Source organism: Polypterus senegalus, chromosome 7 (genome assembly GCF_016835505.1).
Source record: "Polypterus senegalus isolate Bchr_013 chromosome 7, ASM1683550v1, whole genome shotgun sequence".
Lineage (NCBI taxonomy): Eukaryota > Metazoa > Chordata > Cladistia > Polypteriformes > Polypteridae > Polypterus > Polypterus senegalus.
This window is the reverse complement of record NC_053160.1, coordinates 39165065-39188722: the sequence shown is the minus strand read 5'-3', so window position 1 is coordinate 39188722 and position 23658 is coordinate 39165065. Positions and strand designations below refer to the sequence as shown.

General features: G+C 39.3%; 1 protein-coding gene across 1 annotated transcript in view; it reads left to right on the top strand.

The window, feature by feature from the left end:
- LOC120532480 (molybdopterin synthase catalytic subunit) overlaps window positions 1-23658 on the top strand; it is a 50858-nt gene that overhangs the window by 20217 nt on the left and 6983 nt on the right. The window contains exon 3 of the mRNA XM_039758502.1: window positions 18725-18878. Within this exon, the coding sequence (XP_039614436.1) occupies window positions 18725-18878 (154 nt within the window). The remainder of the gene's footprint in view (window positions 1-18724; window positions 18879-23658) is intronic.

The following is a 23658-nucleotide window of genomic DNA, read 5'->3' as shown; positions in this document are numbered from 1 at the left end:
TTTCTGACACTGGCCAGCACATTTCTCTCTAGAATCCCTTGATAGTCTTGAGATTTCATTGTACCCTGCACAGATTCAAGACACCCTGTGCCAGATGCAGCAAAGCAGCCCCAGAACATAACAGAGCCTCCTCCATGTTTCACAGAAGGGACAGTGTTCTTTTCTTGATATGCTTCATTTTCATTCTGTGAACATAGAGCTGATGTGCCTTGGCAAAAAGTTCAATTTTTGTCTCATCTGTCCATAGGACATTCTCCCAGAATCTTTGTGGCTTGTCCACATGTAGTTTGGCAAATTCCAGTCTGGCTTTTTTATGATTTGTTTTCAACAATGGTGTCCTCCTTGGTCGTCTCCCATGAAGTCCACTTTGGCTCAAACAACGACGGATGGTGCGATCTGACACTGATGTTCCTTGAGCTTGAAGTTCACCTTGGATCTCTTTAGAAGTTTTTCTGGGCTCTTTTGTTACCATTCGTATTATCCGTCTCTTTGATTTGTCATCAATTTTCCTTCTGCAGCCACGTCCAGGGAAGTTGGCTACAGTCCCATGGATCTTAAATTTCTGAATAATATGTGCAACTGTAGTCACAGGAACATCAAGCTGCTTCGAGATGGTCTTATAGCCTTTACCTTTGACATGCTTGTCTATAATTTTCTTTCTAATCTCCTGAGACAACTCTTTCCTTCGCTTCCTCTGGTCCATGTTGAGTGTGGTACACACCATGTCACCAAACAACACAGTGACTACCTGGAGCCCTATATATAGGTCCACTGACTGATTACAAGATTGTAGACACCTGTGATGCTAATTAGTGGACACACCTTGGATTAACATGTCCCTTTGGTCACATTATTTTCAGTCTTTTCTAGGGGTACCATCATTTTTGTCCAGGCCTGTTTCATGAGTTTATTTTTTTAAATAATTCTGTTGAAGCATGGTTGAAAATCAATGTCTGACTTTCATTGGTTAAATTTCATAGAATTTTTATTTATTATTACTTTTGTCAGATTAAAGTTATTTCTGTGACCATTTTGAGTTTTTTTTCATTGACTGAAGGGTACCAACAATTTTGTCCACGTGTGTACATTCAGTATTTTGAGTTTGTTAGTTCCAACAGTTTCTTGACAATATAATATATGATCATTTAAGACAAAATCCAAACCTGAGGGTTTGTTTTGTTTTTAATTAAAAGTCAAAAGGATATTGATCAAGACTAAGATTTCTATAACTCTAGTTGTTTAAGTCTGTTATCAAGGTTAGGGACTTGTACTTGCTGATCCAGCACAATCTTTATGGTTTCTGTGCATTCTGCAGCTTTTACAGTTTTCATTTTGTTGAGTGCGGGCCTTTTTGGTTTTGTAAGATCCCAAGTTATCTATACTAATAAAAGGCAAAGCCCTCACTGACTCGCTCACAGACTCATCACTAATTCTCCAACTTCCCGTGTGGGTGGAAGGCTGAAATTTGGCAGGCTCATTCCTTACAGCTTACTTACAAAAATTAGGCAGGTTTCATTTCGAAATTCTACGCGTAATGGTCATAACTGGAACCTATTTTTCTCCATATAATGTAATGGAGTTGAGCTCGATGGCCGTGGGGGGGCGCAGTTTCGTGTGACATCATCACGCCTCCCACGTAATCACGTAAACTGACTGTCAACTCGGTACGTAGAAAACAAGGAAGAGCTCCAAAAAGCGCTGAAGAAAACATGCATTACACAATTGAGAAGGCAGTGAAACAATAAGAAGCGACCGAGTCACAAATACAACCATATTCATGAGTACAGCTACTTCGGAAACAAAGCACGGTGTAAACCTAAAGTTTAAGTTCATAGACAGGCTGCCGCTGGCGTTTGTCATGCCCACGGCTAATGCGGGATACAAGTTTAATGATATATATATATTGAAAACACATCAGATCTCAATGGCAAAAAGAAATCCTACTGGATATCTACTGTATACTGATATAGACTGGGTAATGTGTTAGGAACGAAAGGATGCCACATCGTTTGATGGAAATGAAAATGATCAACCTACAGAGCCCTTAATTCAGAGACGCCCCAAAAATCGGAGTGAAAAAATTATGTGGTAGGCTAGTCCATTTTGCCAAAATTTAATTGCAGCAACTCAAAATTGTTCGCAGCACTTTGTATGGCCCCTGTGTTCTTGTATACATGCCTGACAACATCGGTGCATGCTTCTAATGAGATGACAGATGGTGTTGTGGGGGATCTCCTCCCAGATCTGGACCAGGGCATCATTGAGCTCCTGGACAGTCTGAGGTGCAACCTGGTGGCATTGGATGGACCAAAACATAATGTCCCAGAGGTGTTCTATTGGATTTAGGTCAGGAAAGTGTGGTGGCCAGTCAATGGTATCAATTCCTTCATCCTCCAGGAACTGCCTGCATACTCTCACCACATGAGGCCAGGAATTGTCGTGCACCAGGAGCCACTGTACCAGCATAGGGTCTGACAATGGGTCCAAGGATTTCATCCTGATACCTAATGGCAGCCAAGGTGCCTTTGTCAAGCCTGTAGTGGTCTGTGTGACCCTCCATGGATATGCCTCCCCAGACAATCATTAACCCACCACCAAACTGCTCATGCTGAATGATGTTACAGGCAGCATAATGTTCTCCATGGCTTCTCCAGACCCTTTCACTTCTGTCACGTGCTCAGGGTAAACCTGCTCTCATTTGTAAAAAGCACAGGGCACCAGTGGTGCATCTGCCAATTCTGGTATTCTATGGCGAATGCCAATCGAGCTGCATGCTGCTGGGGAGTGAGCTCAGGGCCCATTAGAGGACATGGGGCCCTTGGGTCACCCTCATGAAGTCTTTCTGGTTGTTTGGTCAGAGACATTCACACCAGTGGCCTGCTGGAGGTCATTTTGTAGGGCTCTGGCAGTGCTCATCCTGTTCCTCCTTGCCCAAAGGAGCAGATACTGGTCCTGCTGATGGGTTATGGACCTTCTATGGCCCTCTCCAGCTCTCCTAGAGTAACTGCTTGTCTCCTAGAATCTCCTCCATGCCCTTGAGACTGTGCAGGAGACACAGCAAACCTTCTGGCAATGACACGTATTGATGTGCCATCCTGGAGAAGTTGGACTACCTGTGCAACCTCTGTAGGGTCCAGGTATCGCCTCATGCTACCAGTAGTGACACTGACTGTAGCCAAATGCAAAACTAGTGAAGAAACAGTCAGAAAAGATGAGGAGGGAAAAATGTCAGTGGCCTCCACCTGTTAAACCATTCCTGTTTTGGGGGTCATCTCATTGTTGCCCCTCTAGTGCATCTGTTGTTAATTTCATTAACACCACAGCAGCTGAAACTGATTAACAACCCCCTCTGCTACTTAACTGACCAGATTAATATCCCATAAGTTTCATTGACTTTATGCTATACTCTGATTAAAAAGTGTTCCTTTAATTCTTTTGAGCAGTGTATATATATAATATATATATATGAATGACCTCCAAACAGCACTGAGACTTTTGATCACGTGAACATGTCTGCAAAAATTGGCGTCTCCTGCCCTGCAAAAGTCGAGCAGCCGGTGCGCGCGCATAGCTGTGCCGGCCTTTGAGACGCTGACTGCGCTTCTGCCTTAAGTGAACGTGAGCACTTTTAATATTTTTCCTCCTCCCCCTGAGCTATAGCCCAGACAAGTGCAAACACGGGACCCCTTTTCTACACCGCGGCAAACTAATATTAAGGTGCTTCGCACTTTCTTTTGCACGTGTACGATTATGAGTTCGTCACCTCGGATTATGAAGACACGCACAGGAGTGGAGGACCAACAGTGCCATCACAGCAAAGGGAAACTTCTGTCAATGCATGATTTCCTGGTACACCGATTACATTGATCAGTGCTTCCTGATTCATTTTACCCTTGCACCCCCTTGGTTTGAGAAGAAGTATGAAAAAATATGAGGTTAACACAGAAAAACAGACCAATTGAAGCTTTATGAATAATCGATACTTTATTCGCCATCAATAATTGTTTTGGTAAAGCCATACTCGGTGTAATCCTCCTTCCATTTTATAATTTTTCCGCCACTAGCCATGATTAAATGAGCGGTAAAAAAGTAAGAGCGAAGCGAGGGTGACTTATTCAGGCAGGCAGGCGACAGCTCAATAGCTCGAATTTGGATATAAGTAGGTTCTATATAGTCGCCAGAAATATCTTTGGTAGGAATGGAAGTTAAATTTAGTCTTTAAATTTCTATGGTGAAGAAAAATTTATGCAAATTTAACTAATATAAAGTCAAAACTTGTATATATAAAGTCATTCCCGAATATATAAAGTCAAAACTTGATTATATAAAGTCACTGTCGGAATAAATAAAGTCAAATCTTGAATATATAAAGTCAGTGTCGGTATATATAAAGGCAAAACCTTTTTCTGAATATATAAAGTCAAAACTTGAATATATAAAGTCATTCCCAAATATATAAAGGCAAAACCTGAGTATATAAAGACAGCATTGGAATATTTAAAGTTAAAACTTGAATATATAAAGTCAGAGTCGGAATATATAAAGTTAGCGCTGGAATATATAAAGTCAAAACTTGAACACAGACTTTATATCTTTAGAAAATCAATGTATTTGCCTGTTTGACACCCCATAGTATGTGTGTGTGTGTATATATATGTACACATTTATGTGTGTGTATATATGTGTTATTTATTATATATATATATATATATATATATATATATATGCCAGCAACACTCATGACAATGACAAAACAATTACATTGTCAATCATGTTACGTTATTTTTAAAATTTTTCCTTTTCTTTTTCATGACTTCTTTAACACACTACTTCTCTACTGCGAAGCGTGGGTATTCTGCTAGTCATTTATAATTTATATCTTGTTGTTGTTTTTTATTATTCATTGTTTCTGTTTTCAGTTGTCTTTTAAAGTGTTTTCTTTTAAAAGTTTAACTTCAGTAATAAAAGTATAAGAGGATTTATCATAAATGTCATTGCAAAGTCTAAATCAAAATTGAAGTTGGTTTAAGTTATGTCTTATTACAATTTGGGATAACAATAAAGGGAGAAATGTGTTCAGTATACAGCCTAGTGGTTTCTGAAATTTTCCTTCGGTCAGGAAATTTTACTTTGGTGCATCAAGTGTCTAGCTTTAGTATTTTGTAAAATCCTGGTAGAATTCTAGGTTAAATATGATTAAACTTAATATCATTAAACTAGTGACTATAATATAATAGCATTCCAGTGTTGTGGCAGGATGCATATTTAAAAACTAAAACTTTTAAGTTTAGATTTAGTAGGCTGGATTTTGAGCAGATCTAAAAAAACTAAGAAAAAAGCACATTGGAATAAGGCCTTGTTGAGACACTCAAGGAGAAGTGAAACAGAGTTAAAAGCATTTTACATACAATGCAAAACAAGTTTATTTTGATATTTGGAAGCAGTATGATATTAAAGTCCATGGTGGACTTATAAGGAGCGAAAAAAGAAAACGGATGTATATGCTGTAAAAGACAAATAACTCCTGTACCAACTTTAGGGTTTAAGAGAGCATTGGCTATAAAGTTTTTTGGCAATGCTAAAAGGAAGTTCATGAGAAGTATTTTGGTTAAGGCTAAAGATTCTAGAAAAGAGATTCTTACAGTATTTTAGTAATGACAAAGTGGTCAAGGAGGAAGTGAAGTACATTAGGAATTGCAAGTGTGAACTTAAATATACACACCATAGAATAGTGAATGCTATAAATTAAGGGTGTTGAAATGAATCACATAATCGATGCATCGCGATGCAGGCCTGGAAAATTCTGCATCGATGCAGTGGCAGAACATAATCGATTATATCATAATGACATTGCTTGGTGATTTTCTGGCTGCGGCATAAAAAGTTTACTTAAAACGTTGTCTCTGTAGTGACTGTGGCTGCCTGATCCGAGTACAGCGCTGCTCTGTGTTGAAGTAACTCCTCTCACTGACGTCACTCACTGCATACTCGCTGGTAGAGCATGGTGGAGGAAGACTGAGAGATTAAAAACGCTCCAAACTTTTTTAAAAGCTGATATCTGTACTCATTTTGGATTTTACGAACAGGTTGTGAAGCATGAACTGGACAAATCGTTTGCGGTATGTAAAGCCTTACACGCAAAAATTTAAATATGTTTGGAGCACTACCAATTTAAGAAATCACGTTAGCCATTTCCACCTTGAGATGCTAACAACACCAGCCAGAGAAATCCCAAACCCAGCGCAGGCAAGAATTTACATGACTCTGTCCACAATACCGCCCAACTCTGAGAAAGGAAGAAAATAAACCAGGCTGTGGCATCCTTTATAGCGAAAGTTTTATGGCCATATTCCGTTTTGGACATTGCTGGGTTTCATCACCTGCTAAAGATGCTGGAGCCACGGTACAAGGTCCCATCACGCAGCCACTTTACAGAAAAGGTTATACCGACTTTTTACCACAAAACCAGAGCCCAGATAACAGTGTTAATGAGCAAAGCTAGTTGGGCAGCAATAACAAGTGATTCATGGACTTCAGTGGCAACAGAGTCTTATGTTACAGTGGCAGCACATTACATTAGCAAGGGCTGGCAGATTATGTCCCATGTGCTGCAGACGCAAGCTGTGTTTGAGTCACACACAGGCACACATCAGGCGGAGCTACTGTCTCATACTGTAGAAGAATGGCAGCTATCCGATAAAGATGTGGTGCTCGTGATGGACAATGCTTCACACATGTTGGTTGCAGCTCAAGTTCCATCATGTAAGATGCTTTGCCCATACGTTGACTCTCGCTCCTCAGCGGGCACTTTAAAGTGGCCACACTCACCAGCCTTCTGGGAAGAATCCGAGATATTGACAATCTTCCATCGCAGTACTCAAGCCAGCCACCTTTTGAAAGTGGTTCAGAAATGCCTGTGGTCACTGCAAAAAGATCCACTCTCAAAGTGGATCACAAAGTGGATCTCAAAGAGCACGTGGACAAAATTGTTGGTACCCTTCAGTCAATGAAAGAAAAACTCAAAATGGTCACAGAAATAACTTTAATCTGACAAAAGTAATAATAAATAAAAATTCTATGAAATTTAACTAATAAAAGTCAGACATTGCTTTTCAACCATGCTTCAACAGAATTAATAAAAAAAAAAACTCATGAAACAAGCCTGGACAAAAATGATGGTACCCCTAGAAAAGATTGAAAATAATGTGACCAAAGGGACATGTTAATCCAAGGTGTGTCCACTAATTAGCATCACAGGTGTCTACAATCTTGTAATCAGTCAGTGGACCTATATATAGGGCTCCAGGTAGTCACTGTTTTGTTTGGTGACATGGTGTGTACCACACTCAACATGGACTAGAGGAAGCGAAGGAAAGAGTTGTCTCAGGAGATTAGAAAGAAAATTATAGACAAGCATGTCAAAGGTAAAGGCTATAAGACCATCTCGAAGCAGCTTGATGTTCCTGTGACTACAGTTGCACATATTATACAGAAATTTAAGATCCATGGGACTGTAGCCAACCTCCCTGGACGTGGCTGCAGGAGGAAAATTGATGACAAATCAAAGAGACGGATAATATGAATGGTAACAAAAGAGCCCAGAAAAACTTCTAAAGAGATCCAAGGTGAACTTCAAGCTCAAGGAACATCAGTGTCAGATCGCACCATCCGTCGTTGTTTGAGCCAAAGTGGACTTCATGGGAGACGACCAAGGAGGACACCATTGTTGAAAACAAATCATAAAAAGCCAGACTGGAATTTGCCAAACTACATGTGGACAAGCCACAAAGATTCTGGGAGAATGTCCTATGGACAGATGAGACAAAAATTGAACTTTTTGCCAAGGCACATCAGCTCTATGTTCACAGACGGAAAAATGAAGCATATCAAGAAAAGAACACTGTCCCTTCTGTGAAACATGGAGGAGGCTCTGTTATGTTCTGGGGCTGCTTTGCTGCATCTGGCACAGGGTGTCTTGAATCTGTGCAGGGTACAATGAAATCTCAAGACTATCAAGGGATTCTAGAGAGAAATGTGCTGGCCAGTGTCAGAAAGCTTGGTCTCAGTCACAGGTCATGGGTCTTGAAACAGGACAATGACCCAAAACACACAGCTAAAAACACCCAAGAATGGCTAAGAGGAAAACATTGGACTATTCTAAAGTGGCCTTCTATGAGCCCTGACCTCAATCCTATTGAGCATCTTTGGAAAGAGCTGAAACATGCCGTCTGTAAAAGGCACCCTTCAAACCTGAGACAACTGGAGAAGTTTGCTCATGAGGAGTGGGCCAAAATACCTGCTGAGAAGTGCAGAAGTCTCATTGACAGTTACAGGAATCGTTTGATTGCAGTGATTGCCTCAAAAGGTTGTGCAACACAATATTAAGTTAGGGGTACCATCATTTTTGTCCAGGCCTGTTTCATGAGTTTATTTTTTTAAATAATTCTGTTGAAGCATGGTTGAAAATCAATGTCTGACTTTCATTGGTTAAATTTCATAGAATTTTTACTTATTATTACTTTTGTCAGATTAAAGTTATTTCTGTGACCATTTTGAGTTTTTCTTTCATTGACTGAAGGGTACCAACAATTTTGTCTACGTGTGATCAACTGGTGTTCTTGCACAAAAACCTACAAATTCCTAAATGCTAAGACCAGTGCTTGTGATGTTTTGCACATTCAAAAAGTGCCCAGTGCTAATGTTAAATATTTTATTTTGTGTAGTTCTTATTTTGTATTTTGCACAATAGTAGTTTCTGCAGAACAGGTTTTCCCCACAGCCAGAGATAAGGTCACTGCAGAAAGATCCCTCCCAAACCAGAGCATGTTATCCAACTGGTGTTCATAGTCAAAAGTCCCAAATGCTGAACGTTGACTAATTTGCAATCTGTAAATTTGTCTTTGTAATATTGTGCATTTTCGGGAAGTGCCCTGTTATTGTTATAGTGCTGTTATTTTATGTTATAGATTTTATTTTGTATATCATAGCACCGCAGAATGTTTTGTTTTTGAAGACTGACCGTATTCATACAAGATGTAAGGTAGGCCTATACTATTTATTTCTGTTTACAATTTAATGTAATTGTCACAATTTCTGTTTACATTTTCAGGTTTTGTTATGTAAAACGTAAGCTTAAATATCACTGCTTGAATTTGTATTTGAAAACATAATGTGAAGTAATGTAGAAAAATTGATGGGTTGCATTGTGATGAATCATGATGCATCGAAAAGTCTAATCGAATCGTTGAGATGATAATCGTAATCGAATTGAGAGACCAGTGAAGGTTCACACCTCTACTATAAATATTCAAATTTTCCTGAAGTCAGTAGTCTCCCACCAGGGACTATTGGGAGGTACTTCGAATTGAAAAATACACAGGGAGAAATGATGCTTAGATTGATTAGGCTAAAATGAAACAAATTATTAGGAAAGGTAACATTTGTCGTAGAGAGCATAAGGAGTTTAGTGAGTATGTATTTATATTTTAAAAATTTCCACAGAATATAGTGATTTTTCAAAGGACTAGAAGCGAGCAAATATATTACATTGTATAGAAAAGTGGATTATGTTTATCCAAATAACTGTAGGAAAGTAAGCTTAATATATGTCATGGGTGAATTAATGAAGAGAAGTAAATGTTTACCCACAAGCTTTTTGAAAATCTAAATAAAGTCTCACATGAGAGGATAGCAATTAAACTGGGTAGGTTTGTGGCAGTTTAAATTTGATGCATGTAAGGAAGGAAAGGAAATAAAAAATATTTGATATGTATATACTATGGGATGATTAAAACTGGGGCGGCACGGTGGCGCAGTGGGTTTCCTCCGGGTGCTCTCTGGTTTCCTCCCATAGTCCAAAGACATGCAGGTTAGGTGCACTGGCAATTCTATATTGTACCTAGTGTGTGGTTCCGTGACCCTGTAGTTAGGATATGGCGGGTTGGATAATGGATGGATGGATGATTTAAACTTGAAAGCACACCTTAAGAGATGAATTTAGGAGTTAGATTAGTGTGTGTCTGCATCCAGGCAATTTACTGAAGTAGTTAAAGAAATACTCCACCTGACAATATTTTATACGTTGCTTATCCCATGTAGTTTGTAGTGATGGCAGACAATGTTGTGCAACAGCAAATAATTTCAAAATGCATTACTTGTATAGCATAATCCACATGTAAATTCATCCAGTCTTTTGTTCACAATGGCCTAAACACGTATTTTTCCTAAAATATTGTTATATAAGTTACTTCTGGAAAACTCAAAAATAAAATTAAACGTGCCCAGATGCATGTGTGCATATCGCACTCATGTCGTTCCTTGACTTTTTGCATTTCCACGTCCTTTTTTCTGTGTCATATCCGTTCCTGCATATAACTTTAGAAGCATTGTGGGTTGCAGTTTTAAAGTTCAAACATCATGGGTTCAGGTACCATACCTGGACACTGTCTCTCTCACATCTCTCTATGTTAGCTAATTGAGCAGTGTTATTTCATGTTCTACTTAACAGTTCCTGCAACGTTTCAATGTCTTAGTGTACCGGTAAGTAGCGTTGTGCTGTAACTGCACCTTTCGTCAGTTTCACATAAGCCGTGTTTCCTGCCCTGTTTGATTTATTTTTCCATTACTATAAACTCTTCCTAGTCTGAAGTTGCTTCATAAGCTACATAAATGATCATTTTCTGAATCAATTTTTCCCACTCCTCTAATTTTGTTGCTATAATTCAAATGAAATATTTTTATAATCGATACTTTCTTCAATCTAAATAGAACTTTAATATTTAAATGGCCCTTCTAATAAGGTGGCATATGACTTTGTGAGTAAGGTTGTGAGGACACTTCTTTCCAATTTGCGATAGAGATACCTAGAGCATTCCTACTATAAAAGTGATCAGTTATTCATTCTTAATTTTTTTTGTTTTACACTTCAGTTTTATTAATTTTTTTTACCCATTGCAGTTGTGAATTTATTTTCCTTTCAGGAAGTTATACCGTATTTACGTGTGTACCACACGCACATTTTTCCTGAAAATTAGCAATAGAAAATCAGGTGCGCGTCGTACACGTGGAAATGTGATTCTGTAATGTTTACTTCATCTGCTTGGGCTCGCTGTCACTCGTGCACTCGCGCTCTCTCTCTTGCTCGTGCACTCGCCCTCTCTCTCTTGCTCGCGGACTCGCGCTCTCTCTCTCTTGCTCGCGGACTCGCGCTCTCTCTCTCTCTTACTCGCGCTCTCTCACTAGCTCTCTCTCTCTCTCGATGCTTTCCTAGACAATCACAATGCGCGTCGTACACGGCATTCGCGATTTTCTTTGTAAAAAATTAAGGGCGCGTGGTACATGAGTAAATACAGTATTTGTCTTGTTTGCTTGCTGAAAACTTCCATTTCACATGCCAAATTCTACCTCCAATAATATTTCAGAATATTTCAGTGGATGACAATGAATCTAGAGTTCTATCATCTCCCCAAACAAGGCTCAGATATAACACTACAATGTTCCTGTCATTTGATGGGCCAAACATGAATGCAAGTGAAAAAACTTTCATAGCCCATGTTCATTTTAGTGTGGATGTGATTGTGTTTAGAATTAGTAAATGTATGTTTTTGAAGATAAAACAGTTTGAGTAGAAACGTTTTGCAGCAAATGTGATACCTGTATTTGACATTACATAATATGTACATTTTAATCATGAAAACCTTTAGCCTCACCGTGTGGGATATTACTGCTTTGTTGATGTGTTGTATATGCTTGCCAAGTTTGAATGGGTTAGGACCAGAGTTTTTGGAAAGAAAAGAGGAACAGACGAACCATTTTCTTGATTGATTGATTGATTGATTAATTCATTGATTCATTCATTCATTTTGTAACCTGCTTTGTGCTGGTCAGGTCCCGGGGTGCAGGGGCCTATCCCAGCCAACACAGGGCACAAGGTAGGAACAAATCCTGAACATGGCACCAGTCCATCACAGGGTGAACACACACTGGCACCCCAACTACACAGTAGGACCAATCTAGAATAGCCAATCCACCTAACTTGCATGTCTTTGCACTGTGGGAGGAAATCCAAGCAGACATGGGAAGAACATGCAAACTCCACGCAGGGAGGACACGGGATGTGAACCCTGGTCTCCTTACTGCAGGGCAGTAGCGCTTACCACTGCACCACCATGCCACACAGGTTTAGAAAGTATATTTGGTTATTATAAAGATCATTATAATCAACAAGTGGTAACTTTTTACAGTATATAGGTTTTTTAATGTAGAGTTAAGTAATTTGTATTTGCTTATTTATTAAAAAGTTGCAGAAAAAGGCAATAATTGCTCTGTTCTTTCACTGACATGTTTTGTAATAAAATACACTACTATTTTAGTTTTGAAACTCCTTCAATCTAAATTTATAGGAGTGTCTTTAGTAAGATTGAATGTAACAATACTTTTGTAGCATTCTTGGATTTTTATAGTTCTGAGATTATTCATATTTAATACTATATTTAAAATGGATATGTTTCTGAATCAGTGTTCAGTACATAACGTTTAGCATGTGATTGTGATCAGATAGTGTTTAGTTTGTGAATATTTTAGTTTCAGTTGACTAACTGATAACCTATTACCAGCAACAGAATTAGTTGTATGAAGTCTGTGGCTAAATGAGCACCAGGTTATCAGCAAGTAATTCCCCTTCTTAATGTGTGATAGATTGATCTGTCTTTTTTGTGTGTGCTAGTGTTATGTTAATATCTAATGAAAACAATGAACACTGTCTTGCTTCTCTGAATAAGAAATGATTGAAAGAAATTGAAAGTACGACCTACACAGTGAAAAATGAAAGGATGTAGTAAATAGGATACCTTGTATGTATGAGATCACTTAATCACTGCACCATTAAATATGTAACACAAGTTAATCTGTACACTTTGCTCCCACAGCTGTTCTTCAAAGAAAACCATTTCTGGCGTCTTGGAGCATTATAAATAAAAGGTTAGGCACATCAGCTTAGGTTTTCTTGGCATTTCCGATCAGCTATAAGAATATAGTTGGCTTATGCTTACAGATAGCTTATGTTTAATGTAATGTGTTCACTAGTAGTATAAAATAAGTATTAAAATTTCAAAATTATATTTAGTAGAGTCTATTTTAAATTTATATGATTAGCTAAATTGTAATTTTGAAACAAATTATTTTTTGTAGTAACTTTTTATGCTGTAAGTCAAATGTATACTATGGGGGTCTAGTTCTTTCAAAAGAATTGTGGGTGATGTGACTTTACATTTAACCTATATTAGTGAGTGTGATTATGTGTCTGAGTCTGCCATGTGATTGACTGGCATTCTTCTAGGGACTGGTTCCTGCCCTCCACCCAGTGTGCCTGGGATAGACCTTGGGTCTCAATAAAATTGAATTGGAATTAGTGGGTTCTAAAAATAAATGGAAGAAATTGTTTTTTTGAGAACTTGATCAACGTGTGACAGTGGGGGTCAGCTCCACGCTACCAGGTCCATTCAGGAGCCTCTTGAGCCCACCATTGCTGATAACGTACCCGAGTGATGAGCCCGGCAAATGTGGACATACATGCACCAGCAAGGGGTAGATGTATAAAGTGACAATGCTTTTATTAAAAACAAACAAACCTCACGCCAAGGCACGGGTCCCTGTGGTCATCCGAGGCCCAGCAGGTCTCCCCTTCCAAGCCTCGATGACTCCTGTTGCCTTCACATCTGGACTGTCTGTCACTTATAGCACTGATTTGGGACTCTCTGACCATAAAGCAGTACTTTTTACTGTCTCATTACCTCTCCCTCCACTTTCCTGTAAATGAAATTTCTTACAGAAACCTTAAAAATATCTGTCCCTCTATCCTTTCTGGATCAATTTCTGATCTTTTTCTGTCTGTACCTATTCCATCAACACTAGATAGTCTTGTTGACCACTAATACACATCCCTTAATTCGGCATTAGATAAAACAGCTCCTTTAAAACATAAGGAGGTTTCCTTTAAGTGTTCAGCTCCTTGGTATAATTCAGAATTGCGATCTATGAAAGCAGCTTGCCGATGCCTTGAGGGAATGTCATGTAAGTGTGGCCTCACCGTACACATCCAGGCTTTCTCTGACCACCAAAGAGCTTACAAAGAAGCACTAACTGCTGCCAAGAACACCCGTTATGGCAGAATAATAGAAAGTGACCATGATAACCCAAGGGTTTTGTTCTCTGTAGTTAATAAACTACTCCAACTTGCATCTGGCCCAACTACCTCTTCTACTGAAGTCTGTGAGAAATTCCTTCACTTTTTCCGTAACAAAATTAAAGAAATAATTCAACTAACATAAATCCATCATCCATTTATATCCTTCCCTGTCTTCCCACTCCATCCAGCTTCTTCTCCAAGTTCTCACCAGTCACATCGGCATTTGTTAATGACCTGCTTTGTCAGATGAGGCCAACTACTTGTGTACTGGACCCCATCCCCACCACACTACTTAAATCCTGCCTTCATGCCATAATCCTGGCTGTTACAACAATAATAAATTCATCCGTTGACACTGGCTTTGTGTTGCCCACTTTTAAATCCGCTTCTGTAACCCCAATGTTAAAGTCTGGTCTTCATGCTGACAATCTTAACAATTTTCTGCCTATTTTCCGCTTACCTTTTCTGTCAAAAGCTCTTGAGCGTGTTGTAGCTTCTTAACTCGCCAACTGCTTAACTTGTAATAATTTGATGGAACCCTTTCAGTCTGGTTTCAGAGCACAGCACAGCTGTGAAACTGCTCTGCTATGGGTAACCAATGATTTGCTTATGGCAGCAGACTCTGGACAAACCAGCATATTAATTCTGTTAGACCTCAGTGCAGCATTTGACACAGTCAGACATGACATTCTACTGTCCAGAATGGAGAACATGCTGGGTATTTCTGGCAGTGCCCTCCAGTGGTTCAAGTCCTATCAGACCGATAGGCAAGAGTTTGTTAGTCTTGGCAACAACAGATCCTGCACAGCGCCAGTCACACAAGGAGTTCCACAGGGCTCTGTTCTCGGTCCTCTGCTTTTCTGTATTTATATGCTTTCCCTTGGCCATATTATTCGTAGCTTTGGACTGGGTATCATTTTTATGCAGACAATACTCAACTCTATTCCAATGTTAAAAGTGGAACTTCATCAGAGCTTTCTCAGCTCACAACTTGCCTCAGTGAAATTAAAACCTGGATGGAGCAGAACTCTTTAAATTGCAACAAACTGAACTCCTATAAATTGGGACTAAAGTGCAACTTAATAAAATGATCTCCTTCCCAGTCAATCTCATCAGACTTGCCTCTTCTGCAAAGAACCTTTCTTATTCCACCCACATAAATCACATTAAGAAAATTTCTTACTTTCACCTCCATAACATATCATGTGTTCGCTCCTTCCTCTCCTTTTCTAACGCTGAAAAACCTGTCCATGCTTTTATCACATCCCGCATCGATTATTGTAATTCCCTACTAGCAGATGCCCCTTCTAATCTAATATCACAGCTCCAGCTTATTCAAAACTCAGCTGCAAGAGTCCTTACTTAAACCAGCAGCAGCGAGCACATCACACCCATCCTGCTGCACCTTCAGTGGCTCCCTGTGTCCTACCGAATTGAATATAAAATCCTACTAATAACCTACAAAGCCTTAAACGACCTTGCACCAAACTACATCAGTGACCTTCTCCATCACTATGTGCCTGTCCGCCCACTAAGGTCCTTTGATTCTGGCAATCTTGTTGTGCCCCACACTAATCTACACTCCATGGGTGACAGGGCCTTCAGCTGCATAGCGCCCAGACTCTGGAATGACCTACCGAAATTAATTAGATTAGCTGACTCCATGAATTCTTTTAAAAAACAACTCAAAACTCAAGAAGGCTTTTAGCTCTATCTGACTTTATTACCCTTCTCTCAGTTTACTTCTATGTCAGGATGCTCATGTAACCTGTGTGTGTGTGTGTGTGTGTGTGTGTGTGTGCTAGACCATCAGTTATGTTTGTCTGTTAGGCTTTTCTCTGAATTTACTATCTTACTCTTCTTTATTTATTTATCTGGTTTAGTACAATCCTATATACTGTATACTCTGCCGTTCTTTCTTAAACTCTGTGAAGTGCCTTGAGAATGGGAAAGGCGCTATATAAATAAAATGTATTATTATTCTTATTCCCAGACTCGATCGGAAGCAAGCCTAATCCTGTCCATCTCCGACTGCCTTCCTAGGTTTACTTGGGAGGGAGCATCTGGTCACTTCAGCTCCCTAAACATGTTCAGTTGGAGTAGCCTTCTTCAGCCCCCAAGCATTGGCTGCATGCTTCTCAATGGACTTCCTCCCGGCTGCCTGCCTTCTGTCTCTTTCACCAGTTCTCTCCACCTTCTGCCTTTCTCTCCCTTCTTTAACCTTTGTTCTTCCATCTTTTCCTTTTCTTCTTTTTCACTTTTGTTTCTTTTTTTTTTCGCAAAAATTTGTCCTTTTGCAGGCTTCTTTTATTCAGCTGCCTAAATTGGCACAGGTGAGAAGAGCTATGCCCTTTGCAGCATCACTGAGGCTACTGACTGATTCGCCAATTTTCACACGTGTCTATGGCGTGATCAGCCAGTACCGTTAATTAACTGCGGAGTGAATTGCAGTCACGCACACCTGCTCCTAATTGACGCCTGCACTTTTCTGAAGCAAGACCATTTAAAAATGGACCTCTGATTTCTTAGCTGCAGACCCACTATACCACAACATGCAATGTCTGTAATCTCTTGTGCTTGCTTCTGTGTAATTCTAATCCTTGTATTGCTGATTTGGAAATTTTGTTTTTCAACAAAACAAGATAACACTATCTTGTGACACATCTTTCATTAACACTATGTTGTAAACTTAGAAACCCCAAACTATATCTTTACCATACTAATAAAAGAAGTGGAAATTTTCTGTCATAAGTTTGATTTGGAGAATTTTGAGAATAAAAGTGAATGTCAGAAAATCAGCCAATAAACACATGATGAATTGACTGTTAATAATTAACCAGTAAATGCAACAGGTTTTGTTGTAGAATCTTTAACTTGCTTCATATAGATGTTTTATATCTAAAGGAAACCAAATCAGTATTTGCTGCCAATTTTGTAATGTTTATAGTCATTTAAGTTCAATCCTGTCTCTCTCTCTGTAATTCTACTTCATTTACACAGGAACTTGTTATTAGACTACCACAGATGAAGATTTAGATAGTTTTACAATGTGTGTAGCCTTGTTTTTATTATAAAAAAGTATTGATTTTGTTATGAGAGATGTTTTCAGAAGTATATGAAGTCTGCAGTGTTATTTGACAAAGTCATCACTTGATTTAGTTTTATAAGTGATTAGTTTTTTCTTTTTAAGATGCACAGTGCCCTATTAAGGCCACGTATAGAATACAGTGTTCTAATCTCCATATTATAAGAAAAACTAGAGCAAACCGCAGCAAATTCGACATGTTTTAAGAATGATCACTCTATTCATGCCATTCATTAAGTGGTTTGGTTAAAATAAACAAAGTATTTTAAAGTATGAAAGAAGTTTAACTGGAGTGGATTACATATATTACTTTATAATTACTTCTACTGAATTCTAAATGTCCAAATCTGGACTTTTTGTACTCAGTAAACTGTTAATGATAACCTCAATTAAAACTGTCCTTATGTTGTTAAAACAAATACAGCCTAAACTGTGTTCCTTACTAGTGGAATTTAATTTAAATAAACATTATAAAAAGTATAGCTGTAATTGTTATTATATGGAACAAATCTTAGCCAAGTCACAAAGAACATCTTCAGATTTATAGCTGTAAAGACCACAAGTGTGCTGTATATCAGAAACAATAGTTTTTGAGTATTATTTTCTGCCATTGCTTTCAATTATTACTTTTCTAGAAGTATTTGAATTTATTATGCAGTTGTTTGTGGTGGTGTACCATTTTAGGATTTTTTTTTTGTGTGTGCGCTTAACTTCTATAAATTACATAAACAGATCTCCAGTCTCTTAAACTAGTTTTCCATATTTTGTACATTTTGTATAGATACATAAGACATGGATATGTTAGTCGCTTAATACTTCTTAAAATATTTATATGACAATCAAGTAACAGCAGTATTCTGTAAATATGTTAAAGCTGTTAAACTAAATCATCAATCTTAATTGTATACAGCATAAACTGAAAACAGTCTGAGTAAAAAATATTTAGATCTTACCTTTTTTTTTTTTTTGGTCTTTCAAGACAGTGTTGTTCAGGTTATCATCGTAACTTTGTATGTAATGAAAAAGATTGACCTTTCACTTGCTGAGTTAAACCATCTTCATGAATATTTTATCATTATGAATATTGAAATAGTTGCTTGGCAATGTTATGATACCTCAGTAAATGAAATACGGTACGTTGTCATAAACAATGGTATCAGCAGAAATTCTTTCTTTTGAAAACTGACTTGGTGGCTGAAACTTCATAATTACAGGTATCCTTCATAGATGACTACTGTGATAACCTGTGTAGGTTTCATGTGGCGATTTAGTACATCTCACTTTTTGTGTGTGGCAATCAGACCATAATATTGAAATAATATTAATAAGCAGTAAATAAAATGTGATCAACAACAAGTGGCTAATAAAACTGATTTATTTTCTGGACAGGCAAGAATTGAGTTCCTGGTTATGGTTGGAAAAAGTGTTGCATATAATTGTATTTTTTGTTACAGGTACAACTAGAAATAGTTATCAAGGGAAGGTTGTTGTCCAGTTAGAATATGAAGCATATATCCCAATGGCTGAATCAGAGCTGAAGAAAATCTGCACAGAGATGAGAAAGAAATGGCCAACCTTAAAGCACATTGTTGTACATCACAGACTTGGGTATGCAGTAATTTTTTTTTTTTTTTTACTGGCTCGAGAGCTTGTGCCAACTTTGTAAATGTGTCAATTTCCTGAACCAACTTTTTTTTTTTTTTTTTTCTTTCACCATAACAGAAATAGAAAACTTAATTCTAATCATTATTTAAAGTATAACCAATTAAACGTAATATCTCATTGCCCACTTTTGTTCAAAATGACAAAACTATGCCAAGATGATGCTATAGAATGGAAGTGTTAATTTAAAACCTTTTACAAAAGATCTGAAGTACAGTGTTTAATTCTTTTATTATAATGTTCATTTATTCAGTTTTCTGTATATGAAAAAATGCATATAGAAATCTAACTACAGATTTACAGAAGAAGGGATCTGTTCAGGATCACTCAGTAATTCAAATGGAGGACTGAAGGAACAATATGGAACCTTAAATTTCAGACGTTGTAGAGAATATGGTACATTGCCAACATTTCAGAATGTTCTGTATCCTTAAATATATAATCTAAATACTAATTATGTTTAAATCTATAGAAAATAGAATTTTCTAGTCCTGTCCTAACAGGTCTTGGTGTTGGTAATATTGGTATATTTACAAGTTGTGGCTTTGGTATATTGCTTCATTTAAAAGGTGGTTTAATCACTAGTAGTGTCCATTCTCATATGTTATGTAGATGTTTATGTGGTGTTTTAATTAAACTTCTCTTTTATCAGTTTAATCTCAGATAACAGATATTTAGTTTATCTGTTAGTCTCACAGGATGCGGTCACAAGTGTTTGTAATTTCTAACATATAGCCAATGATTCACTTTATTTTGTATATTATTATTTTGTAATACAAAAATTATGGCTACTTGTCTTAGATTTACTGCAATTTCACATAGACATCTTTTTCTAATTTTGCTGCAATGAACATTGCTTAATTTTCAAAAACAGCGGCAGCTGTTACCCAAAAAAAGTCATTATACCAAAGGTCCCAACTTACAGTGGAACTGAAGTGGCAATAATGCATCAAGAAAGCCAACTAATTATGGTGATTTTTGGCCAAAATTGGTCAATCGTTTTTCCACAAAACTCAAAAGACATTGAAGGGTAGGAAGACGGACTGTTTATAGTGAAGGACCGGAAATTAGAATGTGGGATGCTGGGTAAATCGTGATGGCGTATGGGAGTCTGACGTCATCGATGGGGAAGCAGAGGGAAAAAAGGAACCCAGAAGTGTTGCAGCTCTTTGAGTCTTTCTGGCGGTCTTACAATGGCGGTGTATCGGTCTTTCTGAAGAAATAAAGAAAGAGAGGTTAGTACTCTGCTGTTGTCCCCTGGCAGGACTTGTCACAGTGCATATTGGGTCCTTAAGCTGCTCCCCAAGTGCTTGTGCGAGAAATAACCCCCAGACCAATTGGGTTGGGTGGCTCGAACCGAGAGGTTGTGAGCCTGAGAGAGCGCATCAGCGTTCGCTTGCAGGTTACCTCTCGAGGAGCTCATCCACTTGGGCCATGGGATAAGTGTCAAATTTGGAGACCTGGTTAAGACGTCTAAAGTCGTTACAGAATCTCCACGACCTGTCTGGCTTAGACACGAGGACGATAGGACTGGCTCTCCTCAATGATGTCCATGTCCAACATTCATTTAACCTCTAGCTCCACCTCATCACGTTTCGCCTCAGGAAGGCGATAGGGCTGTTCCCTGCCAACCACCCCCGGGTCTGTCATTATGTCATGTTGAATCCGCGATTTCCGGCCCGGTGCTTCACTAACCACCTCTGGGACGGACAGGATCGCTCTTTCGAGCGCCTGTCGCTGGTGGGACGCCAAATTAGTACCGAGGTTAAGTGTGTTTTTTTCCTGAGAAAAGGGAGAGGACAGGGCCGGAAGGAGGGCACTCTTCCCTGTCCTTCCACGGCTTCTATAAATTAATATGATAGATCCTCTTGCTTGGCCGACGGTTTGGTTGACTCACCAAATAGCCGACGAGCCCTTTTCTCTCTTTAACCTCGTAAGGCCCTTGCCAATGGGCCAACAACTTGGAGTGAGAGGTGGGCACAAGCACCATTAAGCGATCCCCCGGTTGGAATTTGCGTAGGGAAGAGTTCCGGTTGTAATTCCAGACCTGCACTGCTTGAGCCCTGGACATGTGTTCTTTAAGTAGAGGCCGAATTTTATCCAATCTATCGTGTAACTGCGTGATATATTCTAAGAGGTTGGTGGAGGGAAGTGCCTCTGCTTCCCAGCCTTCTTTTAGTATATCCAATATGCCCCAGCGTTGGCGCCCATATAAAAGCACAAAAGGGGAAAAACCCATGGAGGCTTGAGGCATCTCCCGATAGGCGAAAAGTACTAAGGGTAAAAGTTGATCCCAGTTCCTACCGTCCACGCTGACTACCTTGCGGAGCATCTGTTTGAGTGTTTGATTAAATCTTTCTACGAGGCCATCCATCTGTGGATGATAGACGGATATCCTAAGATGCTTAATCCGGAGCAACTTGGCAACCTCCCTGAACGTATCCGATGTAAAGGGCGTACCCTGGTCCGTGAGGACTTCTTTAGGTATGCCCATTCTGGGGAAAAAAAACCTACTAATTCCCATGAGATATTCTTCGTATTAGTAGCTTGCAGGAATACCGCTTCCGAGTATCGAGTTGCATAGTCAACCATGACTAAAATGTACTTATGACCATTGTGGACGAAAACTCAGACCCGACAGCAGGTTCGGTTATAAAGCAGCTTTATTTTTCAGAGTCACGGTGAGAAGAGTTTCAGAAAAGCAGACAATCAAATATACATGAGAGCGTCAGGGCTCTTCTGAACCCCGTCTGTTGGGTGGGGTCCAGTTTTATACCCTCGAATGCGTGATTTAATATCATTATGAAATGTAACAGTCAACACATTTATTATACACAAACCTTGAGCCCCTTTAACGTCCCTTGTAAAACTTGATTTTTTGGCTCCTTTTGTTATGGCGTTCAGATGTAAGCTAAGGGAAAACGTGATAAGGCAGACTCATGTGTGGAATGCTCAGACCTTGAGTCCTTTGCACAAATATTTTTCTGTTTGCTAAAACAAAGCATGCTTTTACAAGGTTTAGTAAAGCCTACTTCTCAGACATGAATTAGTACAAGGGAACGAAGAGAACATTCAGTTTCCACACCATGCACCAAAGGTTCTAGGGGTCCAGTTAGATCGATACCGATCCTCTCAAAGGGAATATCTATAAGGGGAATCGGGATCAGAGGAGCGCGGTCCCACCGGGGTATCTGGCGCAGCTGACAGACTGGGCAGGACTGACAGAAACGCTGGACCTTCTCATTGACCCCGGGCCAGTAAAACCGTTTTATTCTCTCCAGGGTTTTTTCGGCCCCAAGATGAGCTCCTAGTTTGCAAATCTCCCGCCGGTAGGTCGGCGTAACTAACAGCAACTTCTGTACCTCACCTTCGTGCTCCGAAACTCGATATAACAGCTTGTTATCCTAAAGTAAGTAGGGTCCACGTGGTGAGTAATGTATAGGGTGGTCCAGATCTAATTATGCAATTTTCATTACGCTATAACTTATTAATCACAGTTTATTACATAGAGAATTCACAAAAAAATATTTTTGTTGACGATAGATGGCAGCACCTGCCCTCCATTCCAAAATGGCGGGGAAACGGTTGTCAGTTGAACAGCGGGTGCGATGTGTTCGCATTTTCATAATTGCATAATTAGATCTGGACCACCCTGTATTGACGCTATGTCATCCATGGACACGATGGCATTCCGGGCAAACTTCAGGGAATCATCGTTCCACTGCTCTCATTTAAATGATGCCGGAACTGAAAGTCTATGCCAGCGAGCGAGTCAAGAATCCGATCCGTGGGAGCACCCACCTGCCCCGGATCTTCATCCGGTTGCACTTCCGGGTTGAGGTCTGTTGCCAAAGGGAGCTCTCCTGGGCCGTCTACATCATCATTAGTTGCCGAGGAGCGCGGCGTGGGAGCAGCTGGGAAGGCCCCTTGGCCCTCCATAGTCATGACCCAACCTAGGAATAGGAGTGGTGATAAGCTCTACCACATTTACTTTCCGACCAGTCTTGTCCCAAGATAACTGCACAGCAACAGCAACCAACAGTCGTTTAGGAGTCCCTTCTCAGGTTATGTAGCACTTTGCGGACTTATACGATCTGGTCTCCCCGTGTACACATTTTCTATCTTGGTCTCATCAGACCAGAGAATCTTATTTCTCACCATCTCAGAGTCCTTCAGGTGTCTTTTAGCAAACTCCAAGATAGAACTCACAGACACACTCTGTCAGGCCAAAAAAGTAAATTTACACACTCTTAATATTTTGTTGGACTGCCTTTAGTTTTGATTACGGCACACATTCACTGTGCATCGTTTTGATAAGCTTATGCAATGTTACAAAATTTATTTCCATCCAGAATTGCATTACTTTTTCACCAAGATCTTGTATTGATAATGGGAGAGTCAGACCACTGCGATAGTCTTCTCCATCACGTCCCATAGATTCTCAATGAAGTTAAGGTCTGGACTCTGTGATGGCCAATCCATGTGTGAAAATGTCTCCCTGAACCACTCTTTCACAATTTGTGACCGATGAATCCTGGTATTGTCATCCTGGATAAGCCCATGCCATCAGGGATGAAAAAATCCATTGATGGAAAAACTTGGTCATTCGGTATATTCTTATAGTCAGCCAACCTTATATTTTTGGGCATATAACATTGTGAATTTCCCCTTGGGATTAATAAAGTATCTATCTCTCTATCTCTATCTATCTATCATTGCTGAACCT